The sequence below is a fragment of the Misgurnus anguillicaudatus genome, chromosome 20, assembly GCF_027580225.2.
Source record: "Misgurnus anguillicaudatus chromosome 20, ASM2758022v2, whole genome shotgun sequence".
In the NCBI taxonomy this organism is placed as follows: Eukaryota; Metazoa; Chordata; class Actinopteri; order Cypriniformes; family Cobitidae; genus Misgurnus; species Misgurnus anguillicaudatus.
In genome coordinates, this window is record NC_073356.2 from 38953688 (window position 1) to 38966021 (window position 12334).

The 12334-nt window shown below is 36.9% G+C and overlaps 1 protein-coding gene across 3 annotated transcripts in view; it reads left to right on the forward strand.

Annotated features, from left to right (window-relative positions):
* Positions 1–6237: 6237 nt before the first annotated feature.
* The window catches only part of col14a1b (collagen, type XIV, alpha 1b), a 32823-nt gene continuing 26726 nt past the window's right edge, over positions 6238–12334 (forward strand). For 2 of the 3 annotated variants that reach the window (XM_073858694.1, XM_073858695.1), the window contains exons 1-2: positions 6239–6376; positions 8624–8692. In XM_073858694.1, coding sequence (XP_073714795.1) covers positions 8632–8692 — 61 coding nt within the window. In that variant the 5' untranslated portion in view covers positions 6239–6376; positions 8624–8631. Of the gene's footprint in view, positions 6377–8623; positions 8693–12334 lie in introns of all 3 variants that reach the window. The other variant, XM_073858693.1, reaches the window with a different exon arrangement.

Consider the following 12334-nt stretch of genomic DNA (forward strand, 5'->3'; position numbering starts at 1 on the left):
CGTCCCCTACATTCATACACAATGCGCTTTGATTTTGAGTGACTCACTGACTCATTATTTCTCATGATATGATGTGAGATAGATAATCAGCTGGAGAATACTTTATGAATGAATGTATGTTGAGTTTGTTGTTGCTGACAGATGCTGAAATACTTCTTATAAAACGGTTAGTTCCAATCCTTGATTCTGATTGGTCAATAGGTGTGCTTTATTCACGATAAAACACTGCTATGACCGCTTCACCCAACGGTTCTATTTAATATCACTGCGCCCTTAGCAACACCCTTAGCAACACATAAACATATAATGAGACAAAGTCTGAGAACAGTTTGTTGTTTTTATTTGAGCTTTCATGTTGTTGTTCGCAGTCAGGGACTATTTTGTCTAGCGGAAGGAATGCTTTTATTGATTTAACTTCATGAAAGTTGCACATTTTTTTTTTTACTTTAATATTGTGTGGTAACCGTTTTATAAAAGCAATAAGGTACTCGAGGCAAGTGCTGTATCGTGAATAAGTAACGGCTGAAGGGGTTGCAGGCACTCCGCTTCGCGTCGTACCTAACAACGCCCTTCAGCCGTTACTTATTCACGATACAGCACAGCCTCTCGTACCTTATTGCTTACTTAAAAACAAGCAGTGACATGAATGTGACAGACAGCAATATGTTTTTAAAATCTACTTAACCCTAAACACGTCAAGAAGTGAAAAATGACTCACTCTTACTGCTCCTGGTAACACAAGTGTAAGAAAATTCTTAGAAATATAGACATTCCCCCTTAAAGTTCAAGAGAAGATCCTAGTAAAAATACAAGTTATTCACAAAGCATCTTAAGTCTTAAAAGAGCTCTTAAAGTTAAAAAGTGTTAGGGGTTGGGATGAGGACTTTTAGGAGGGTTTCTTTAGTAAAAAGCAAATGGCTGAAAGATGAAGAGGTTGAAGAAATGTGTTGCAGACAATGGATGACAGTGAGTTAATAAGATGCTACAAGTTAGATCATGCACTGATCATGTTTATGACTGATTTTAGTAGAAACACACTAACATAGATGAATAATAAGAGTTGTGTAGATGGTAATGACATGACATATGATCCTCAAACACGATTGTTTCTTCTGGAAAACAGACCAATCTCAACATAACACCAGCTGTGACATTACAGTCCATATGTATGCCCCAACATTAAATTACACAATAAATTAGTACAATGTTGGGTTAGCGCTATATGCTAGCGTTTAGGCTAAAGTTCTATTATTGACGTTACAGTTACGTTTTGCAGGTCCATACTGAAAAAAACACAAACTTACCACTCAGAAACTTCCATAAACAATCTCCAAACAATTGATTATTCCTCAAAATCTGACACAGACTCGTTTACACACACACACAGAGCTACTGAAGGAGAAACAGCCAATCAGAGCAGAGCTCAACATTATTATTCATGACCCTTTCAAATAAGGTAATAATAGACCATTTCATTATAAAGACAAATCCTAGAGTTGTAAATGGACATGTAAAAACGTTTCTGGACAATATCAAAGAACAATTGAACATCTTATAATTATTCTTTGGCACCATTAAGATAAGCAGAGCGATCACACAAACAACATCTTATTGTGCTGTTCAGTTTATTTTCCACTAGATATTCTCACATTACAGGCTAAAAAAAAAGGTTGTCATAGAAATGTGTGGTATCCAAGTCAGATATTTTGCATCATCATAAGAGGGTAGGCAAATCAACATCATGATAAGTAAATAAAGAATATATATATATACATTGATATTTATTTATTTATAAGAAAATAGCAAAAATAGGTCTGTAATTTAAAAGTAAACAAGTATAATATTAAGCCAGTTTTTAAATGTGCTCTTATTTTGTTTTTCTTGGGCAACCAATCACAGTCTTTGAAAGAATCTTACATACGGTACCTAGCAACACTATCAGCCACACCTCCACACTGAGATCAAGGTTTTTTGTTCTTAGATCACTCTTAATCTAAGATTCATCATAGTTATACATGTTTAATGAGGAGCTCTCTGAGAGGATTTTTTGAGCCCTTGAGTCCAAGTTCACTCAAAAAAACCCCTCTACATTCCCACAATGCAATGCACTTGACTTTACTTTAACCAGACTTATTATCAGCTTACAGCTTTACAAATACATTTAAAAAAATAAATCTTTGCAATAAATTGATTTATAATGTGAAATAATAATAATTTCTATGTGAAATAAATGAATGTTGCTGACTAAATTAAAGACGCAGTGTATTGTTTAATGTCACTGTATATGATAAGACTGTTTAAATGTGTGTAGTTCATGACCATCTCATATGAAGTCTCATAAAACTGTTTTTCTGGTTGATTGCAAAATATTGAATTGCATCATGAATAAAAAATCTGTATTGTTCTGATGAAAAAATGTCACCTACATCTAGGATGTCATCACATTGGTCAAGTCAGAGTACATTATCATCATTTTTTAATAATAATTCATTACATTTATATAGCGCTTTTCTGTAGCACTAAAACCCTTTACATATGAATGTGCAGCATCCACCTGGATGATGCGACGGCAGCCATATTGCACCAGAACGCCCACCAAACACCAGTTTTTTATTTGTTATTGTGAAAATTATCGATGCTGACACACCATTAGTGTTTATTCTGTGTTGGGTTGAGAAGTTTGTAAATGTATTATTTGTCTTAAATGTTTTGATCTGGATTCATCTGATCAGAAATAGAGCAGGTCACCGTCACTGCTGTTTGAAAAGACACATTGACCGTTGACCAGAGATGGACAAATATTTACTTCCTAAAAAGTGCACATGCAACAGATTACTCACATTTCAAAACCTGTAAAGATCCATATTGTTTCCATCAGAGCTGAGTCTCTCTCACACACACACACACACACACACACACACACATTTTCTCTTCCTCTCTCTAATCTAAAGATAACTGAGTTGTCTCATTCTTGATTCTCTGTAGTTTCTGTAGCCCGAGGCCTATAGTACTGACATGTCAGGATTACTGTAATGACATCATCAGACATGCCTCAGCAGACACTAATAACAAAGGTCTGCGGTGTGGAAAAACATAAAAATACACAGACTTTAAAAGGTTAAACAAACTGAAGTTTAAAGGAAAGATACAATCTCAGAAATAATCTGTCACTGGGACACCACCTTTTAAAAAAGTACACTTTTATACTGCCCTATACAAAGGCAAAAGGCAGTAACTTTGTTTTTGTTCAAAAATTAGTTATTGATATTTTTGAGACATTCAAGACCTCCTTTATTATGTGCATAAGTATCTTGAGTCAATTTTGTTGTTTTTTCGAGAAAATAAAATAAAGAAGAAATTAACTGACAACTGAAACTCACTAAAAAGTCAATACTTTAAAGTCATTTTTCTCAGTTTTACACTCTATCGAGTTAATGTCTTTTGCCTTTGTAGGGCAGTATAGCCAAAAGTACATATTACTACTTCAAAGATACATATTTGTACCCAAATTGTAGATATTAAGACCTTTTTAAAGGGTACAGCCCCAGTGACAGCTTTATTTTTGACAGTGTATCAGCCCTTGTCTCTTGGCTTTTTGCCTCTTGTTGGTTAAAAAGAAAATCAACATCTCACATTCAGCAGGGTTCCCACACTTTAGTTAACTTCAAATTCAAGGAGCTTTCAAGGTCTAATACCCTCAAATTCAAGGACTAAATGTGGGGACACATTATAAGTGAGAGCAAGGTTACATTGTGTTAACTTTTAAGATACATTGTTACAGTTCCCTTTCGAGGGAACTCGCGCTGCGTCACTGCGGTGACACTTTGGGGAAGCCTCCAGGGGTAAGTGTGTCTGAATGTGTATATTAAATTCAACCAATGATGAGGCTTAACAACAAAGACAGGGTGACGTGGGAGTCAGGAAGTATATCACTATCTGAAATATTGCCAAAGACGGCGTTACAGGGACACAGGAAGTATGACAAGGGAGACGCAGCGTCTCGTTCCCTTCTCAGGGAACAACAGTTACATACGTAACCCGAGACGTTTTCATGTGTCAAACACAACTATGCAAAAAAGCATTTTGGTATGAATCAACATTCGCATACAGAAGATATAAACATTTAAAGTGAACAGTTTAGCACGTGTGATTAAAAAGTCTCGAATTTTTATGATATTATCCTACACTACACAGGGAATAATATGGATTTTTTTCCAGAAAACTTCTTGCATAAAATAGATTTAAGCACTTTTAATGACCTGTATCTATGTATGTATATTTTCTTTTTTTTTTATCATTAGCATTTTATTAAAATTTTTTGATCATCACTGATACATTATAAACAACATTGTATTCCCTTCATGCTTTCCAGCATAACATGTATCCCGCAATGATGATACATTTTAAATAAACATAAATTATTACTATAAATGAAAAAGAACAAAAAACAAAAAAAAAATTACATTCAAAATATATATTTTCTAACATGCACCACGTTCTCATCTAGTAGCAATATATTGCACATATAATCCCCATTTTGCCAAATATTTGTCCGCCCCGGCATTGATATTGAAACAGATTTTTTCATATGAAGCCACTTTTGCCAATTCTATACTCCACTCCTGAAAGGAGGGCTCACCTGCGTTCTTCCAATTTCTCATTATTATATTATAATATGTATATTTTCAAAAACTTCCCAGGGCTTTGAATTTTTTCCCCCAGATTCACAAACTTTCAAGGATTTCAAGGACCCGTGTGAACCCTGATTCATTCATTCGCTCACTCACTCTTTATGTTGTCTTCTTCATTTTATATCTTGTTTTAATCATAATGGTTTTCAGCTAACTGTTCTTCTGCGTTAGCTTGCATTAATGAGTTTGATGTCAGTTCATGATCATCTTTCTTTCTTTGGAGGACTTTTGTAGGCTACTGAACTAACACACATGACCCAGTGCTAGTGCTCTATATAGATCCATTCAAGTATTACTGTAACTGATCATCATCACAGATGTAACTGATAGCACGTGACTCTCTGTCCCTCACACTGTAGTTTCAGACACTAAACAGCAGATGGAGACATGCGTCAATTATCAAATACACAACAACACTTCACATAATCTGACCCACTGCATGCACTAAACACACCAGCACTCATTGTGTTACAACAAACAAAATTATCCCAAACTCTATCAATGCTCTGGATTCAGTCAGATGTTTGTGCGTGCATCACTGTATTAATAATTATTGATAAAAACTTCATAAACATTGTTGTGTTACTACAGCATTGTCTCTGTATGATTTACATCTTACTTATCTTATGAATTTATTTCAGACTGAATACCTGAAGTGTGTCGACAGACTGTACTGTAATTTTCCAGAATTTACAAAGAAAAATATGTCACAAACCCGCACCTGTATTGACAATGATTGACGGTCTCCTGATAGCTCAGGTTCACTGAACGAGGTCAGAGGTCAATATGAATATTGCTGTCAATGGTCAGTTTAATGAATGATTTACATTAATGCATTTTTATGAAAAGTGATTTACAGTGAGTGCATTACAAAGTAGACTACACATTTCTTATATCAGTACAGTAAGTGTGTTCAAACCCACGAGCTTTTGTGCTGCTAACACAAGACTCTAACACTGAGCTATACAAGATCTGAATGATCCTCATCATCCTCTGAGTGTTATTGCATATGTGTCAGTATTACTGGAGTACAGTATAACACACACACACACACACACACACACACACGCACGCACGCACGCACGCACCCAACAGATGAACAGTGTGTGTTGAGTTGATGTGTTGTGGTGTCGTGACCTGTTATCATTCCTCTTCTCATGTGTGTGAACACATCCCGTACAGAACCTGATGATCCACCCAACTCATCCTAAAGTCTTCATCACTAAAGTCTTAATCACTAAAGTCTTCATCACTAAAGTCTTCATCACTAAAGTCTTCATCACTAAAGTCTTCATCACTAGTTTCAGACATCAGAAACTTAATCTTAGTCAGTCTCTTGATGTTAAAACACAGTTTTGGTGAACTTTATTAAGCATTAAGTGGCAAACTCTTTTGAATAATTTGTATTTGTGATGTATTTATTCCTGTCAGAGTCTAAATCTTCTGCTTTAAGAAGCTTTTCTTGCGTGTCGTGTTGTTTTAAATACATATTAACTGAATGAAATAGTTGTTGTTAATTTCACTCACGGAATGATGTAGTTCTGAAGATTGATTGACTGCTTCTGAAGGCGGGAAGATTCTGTCACGCGCTGCACGCGCACCGCTCGGTCTCATCTCAGTGCGCGTGAACTTCGCTGCACGCGATTCATTCACTTGAACTGATTCACTTCATGCTCGAACATCAGGTATGTGCGACATTACACGACATAACACAACAACATAACACAACATAACACACTTCTGTTTATTAGCGGGGTCACAAAAATATATCTGTTGTGTGTGTGTGCTGACTGTTTGTGATGTTGTGGATGTGCTGAATAATGTTTGTGTAGTTTGTGATGTTGTGCGTGTGCTGTCAGTGCTGGATGATGTTTGTGTAGTTTGTGATGTTGTGCGTGTGCTGTCAGTGCTGGATGATGTTTGTGTAGTTTGTGATGTTGTGCGTGTGCTGTCAGTGCTGGATGATGTTTGTGTAGTTTGTGATGTTGTGGATGTGCTGAATGATGTTTGTGTAGTTTGTGATGTTGTGCGTGTGCTGCAGTGCTGGATGATGTTTGTGTAGTTTGTGATGTTGTGCTGAATGATGTTTGTGTAGTTTGTGATGTTGTGGATGTGCTGAATGATGTTTGTGTAGTTTGTGATGTTGTGTGTGTGCTGTCAGTGCTGGATGATGTTTGTGTAGTTTGTGATGTTGTGCGTGTGCTGTCAGTGCTGAATGATGTTTGTGTAGTTTGTGATATTGTGCTTGTGTGGTGAATGATGTTTGTGTAGTTTGATATGTTGTGGATGTGCTGAATGATGTTTGTGTAGTTTGTGATGTTGTGCGTGTGGTGAATGATGTTTGTGTAGTTTGTGATGTTGTGAGTGTGCTGTCAGTGCTGGATGATGTTTGTGTAGTTTGTGATGATGAGCATGTGATGAATGTTGAGTGTGTAGTTTGAAATGTTGTGGATGTGCTGAATGATATTTGTGTAGTTTGAGATGTTGTGGATGTGCTGAATGATGTTTGTGATGTTGTGCATGTGCTGTCAGTGCTGAATGATGTTTGTGTAGTTTGATATGTTGTGGATGTGCTGAATGATGTTTGTGTAGTTTGTGATGTTGTGCATGTGCTGAATGATGTTTGTGTAGTTTGTGATGTTGTGCTTGTGTGGTGAATGATGTTTGTGTAGTTTGTGATGTTGTGCTTGTGTTGTGAATGATGTTTGTGTAGTTTGTGATGTTGTGCATGTGCTGAATGATGTTTGTGATGTTGTGCGTGTGCTGTCAGTGCTGGATGATGTTTGTGTAGTTTGTGATGTTGTGCGTGTGGTGAATGATGTTTGTGTAGTTTGTGATGGATTGGATGTGCTGAATGATGTTTGTGTAGTTTGATATGTTGTGGATGTGCTGAATGATGTTTGTGTAGTTTGTGATGTTGTGTGTGTGCTGTCAGTGCTGGATGATGTTTGTGTAGTTTGTGATGTTGTGCGTGTGCTGTCAGTGCTGAATGATGTTTGTGTAGTTTGTGATGTTGTGCATGTGCTGAATGATGTTTGTGTAGTTTGATAGGTTGTGGATGTGCTGAATGATGTTTGTGTAGTTTGTGATGTTGTGCGTGTGGTGAATGATGTTTGTGTAGTTTGTGATGTTGTGCGTGTGCTGTCAGTGCTGGATGATGTTTGTGTAGTTTGTGATTTTGTGCATGTGCTGAATGATGTTTGTGTAGTTTGATATGTTGTGGATGTGCTGAATGATATTTGTGTAGTTTGAGATGTTGTGGATGTGCTGAATGATGTTTCTGATGTTGTGCATGTGCTGTCAGTGCTGAATGATGTTTGTGTAGTTTGTGATGTTGTGCTTGTGTGGTGAATGATGTTTGTGTAGTTTGTGATGTTGTGCTTGTGTGGTGAATGATGTTTGTGTAGTTTGTGATGTTCTGGATGTGCTGAATGATGTTTGTGTAGTTTGTGATGTTGTGCGTGTGCTGTCAGTGCTGGATGATGTTTGTGTAGTTTGTGATGTTGTGCGTGTGGTGAATGATGTTTGTGTAGTTTGTGATGTTGTGCGTGTGCTGAATGATGTTTGTGTAGTTTGATATGTTGTGGATGTGCTGGATGATGTTTGTATAGTTTGTGATGGATTGGATGTGCTGAATGATGTTTGTGTAGTTTGATATGTTGTGGATGTGCTGAATGATGTTTGTGTAGTTTGTGATGTTGTGCATGTGCTGAATGATGTTTGTGTAGTTTGTGATGTTGTGCATGTTCTGTAAGTGCTGGATGATGTTTGTGATGTTGTGCATGTGCTGAATGATGTTTGTGTAGTTTGTGATGTTGTGCGTGTGCTGTCAGTGCTGGATGATGTTTGTGTAGTTTGTGATGTTGTGCGTGTGCTGAGTGATGTTTGTGTAGTTTGTAAATATGATGTTGTTGTGTGTTTATCTCTATCAGCTGTAAGGATGCAGGTTCGATTGCTGTTTATCCTGATTGTGACATCAGCACTCCACACACATGCTCAAGGTACAGCTGTCTCTGTCTGTCTGTCTGTCTGTCTGTCTGTCTGTCTGTCTGTCTGTCTGTCTGTCTCTGTCTGTCTGTCTGTCTGTCTGTCTGTCTGTCTGTCTGTCTCTCTGTTTATACTTTATTTTAGGGCTGGATGATTTTTGAAAATTAATAGATTTTTTTAACTAGTCAACTTAAACCATAACTACATGAAATAGTGTGGTCTCTCTCTTTCCAATCACATTCTGTTTATAAGATGAAAGAAGATCTGGTTACAGAAACCCTGCTGTGTAATCAGATAATGTCTGCACTCTTTCACTCTAACTAACTTTTTAACTATTATAAATCTTAGATCCCTGAAGTAAAATTAAAATCATGTCAAAACGTACATTTGAATGAATTCTAGCTATTGATCTGCTTGTTTGTGATGATTCCCACTTGTTCTATCATTCTCACATTGTCTATGAAAGAAAGTGTGACATCTGTCAAGTATAATAATAATAACAATAATACTAATAATAATAATAATAATAATATTTTTCATGTGCAGCATCCACCTGTATGATGTGACGGCAGCCATATTGTGGCAGAACACCCATCACAGACCAGTTTAATTAATGGAGAGCAGACAGAGTGAAGTAGACAATCAATGTATGAAAGGATGATTAGTAGGCCAATGGGCAAGTTTTTGTTTTTCTGTTTTTCGACAAACATCCTGGAATTTTTAACGACCACAAAGAGTCAGCACCTCAGTTTAACGTCTCATCCAAAAGACGGTGCTTTATGAAAGTATAGTGTCCTCATAACTACATTGGGGGTCAGTGTTAGGACCCACACAGACCACAGGGTAACCCATAATTGAAATGTAACTCTACACACACACACACACACACACACACACACACACACACACACACACACACACACACACACACAAACACACACATGGAGCAGTGGTCAGCTTCACCGCAGCGCCGGGAGCAACTGGATTTGCTAAAAGCTTTTTCAATCGGCTTGTTTATATTTAGTTTGTGTGTGTTGCTGATGTTTTCAGTAGCTTTAGGAGATGTTTTAGAGAGCGATCACATTCCATTAGTTCACACTACAGTCAGTCAGAAAGACCTGGAGCTCATCCAGTGGACACGTTCAGATCTGTTACTCAAATACCTGCCATGTGTCTCACCTCAGGTGTCTACAGGATACATTACAATCTATACTGACATACATCACATGAGATATCTGCAGACAAAACTCTTTCTTTTTAAACAAACTCTTTCATCAACCTGGTTTATTATTATAAACTGTTTATTTATTTATTGTTCTTAGTCTTCATGATCACACACACAAGTTAATAGTTAGTTATTTTCTTTAATATCAGCTTAATATGTAGTGTAATATAAACTATTTGTAGGTGTCTGTCTGTGTGATATTTAGGATTATTATTGCAATTCTGTTGTTGGCGGTGTAGTGGCACAGAAATGAAACCCTTCACACGTTGTGTTTTCTCAGTCTGTCAGATGTGTAACAGTTACATCACTTCATCTCATGTGCTTAAAGTAAAGTAAAGAAAAGATGACAACAATTCAACATGTTTGATGATAATGTATGAGTCTTTGTCAGGTGACGTCACTCTAGAACCAAAATGCATTATGGGTGTAGCTGCCATTTGTAAGGTATCAAACCTGAAGAGTGTAATATACTTACGGATGTCCCAAAGTTCGATATCGGGTCGATTGAGACATTTTTAAACCGATGGATTGACAGTATATGTAAACATAAACAGAGTAAACTGTGAAAATATGAAAGCACTGCAACAGGCACTTAACAGTAATGTTTTGTTGGTATTTATTTAACAATTATTCATCAGAAGGATGCTGTGATGATGTAGTTCTTTGTCGTAGACTCCCATCCATAGCTCAAATCCAGAGGATTGTGTTCCTGTCTGAGATGAAAGCAGGAGCAGAGCAGATAGTTGACAATATATTCTGAATGGAGGAAAATTAATCCAGATAACGTCCAGGCATCTTTGAGTTTTCTCTTTGGTTTCTTTGCTTCTTCAGTTTGCTTATTTGTTCACTTTTCATTTCTTTTATGCTCACAGTCAGTAACCATTTAAAATATGGGCTCACTGATGCTGAAAAACACATCTCTGACAAAGACACATTATCATCAGACATTTAGTGAAACACTGCAGTTTATTTACAAACTTTAAGCTTTGGTCTACCTCACTTTTGAAAATGATCAGTATTAAAAAAAAAAATAAGATTCATCTTAAAATACATACAGTAGAAAACCAGTCAGATTTTTTCTCCTGGTCCGCTCTGAACCACTGGCCTAAAAGCTACCAGCCTAACTCATATAAACTTCAAATATTGTTAAAGACAAGTAAACATTCAGTATTAAAATAATCAAAGTGTAAGCAATAGCACAAATAAATACAACATGACAAACATGCAAATGAAATAAACACTGCTGTTCAGGTTTTTCTGATTGATTGATTGAACACTAGTGTACTTTCTTAAGGTACAGAAATTGAATTGATTAAATATACTGCATAGTCTTCAGTAGGCATGGGCCGGTTACCGGTTTCAAGGTATACTGAGGTTTTAAACAGTCAAGGTTTCAAAACCACTAAATTGTTCTGTGATACCGTCTCCAAGTTATGAGCTGTGTTTATACAAAATTCATTAAATCATTAAGACATGTGATTGATTTGATGTTTACATTTAATATACATTAGGAAAATATTATATAGTTTTTGAAAGCATATTATAATTTAAAGGCTTTATTTTTACCTGGCATTTGAAAATAACATATTTGCAATGGTAATACCGCAACACCGTGAAACCGTGGTATTTTTGCTAAAGGTTATCATACCGCCAGAATCTTATACCGGCCCATGCCTATAAATGAAAGACAGATTACAAAAGTGAATCAGTCAAGATTGTGACAGTGAGATTGTTTTATCTCTTTGTTTGAGTAACAATAAACACAGACCATATAACAGGTTTATTTGGGTTGCTGGACACATGTTTTTTGTTTTGGAACATAACTGACTGTGTTTACAAGGATAATTGTGGCATTTTGAGATAATTTTGTGTAAAAATGTCTGATTGAGCACAAGAAAACAAACTCAGTTTGCCTTCTGAATCATTGCGTGAGACGCGTCTGTTAAACCCGTGCAAATGATAAACTTTGTTGGCGACGCAGCACCAAGTTGTTCACACTGACCCCGGGCCATCGGGCACTCGTTGTTGTCGAGCCGTGCGAGTGTCGGACAGCCTGGATGTGTTTTTACCCCGTTGAGAGAGAGGAGACTCGTTTTCAGACTGGTCCTGCATTAAGGTTGGTACTCTTGATACTGTTGTTATATCTCTGCCTGCTGCATCCGACTGTCCTCAAGAGGAAACATCATGAGCTCTTTACAAAACAACACGGCTCACATCAGCCTGTGTACGTCTGTAAAGACAAACCTGCCTGCTAACTGAGACACAAACAGTGATTTGTGGTGTAGTGCACAGAAAGACACCATATGAGTTTGTGTGCGTGTGTGTGTGTGCATGTGTGGATGTATTTTGGCGGCTGGTGGGTGACTGTGGTCTTTTCCATTGTTGTAGATGAACAATCTACAACCGTCTCATGTCTCACATGAATGATTTA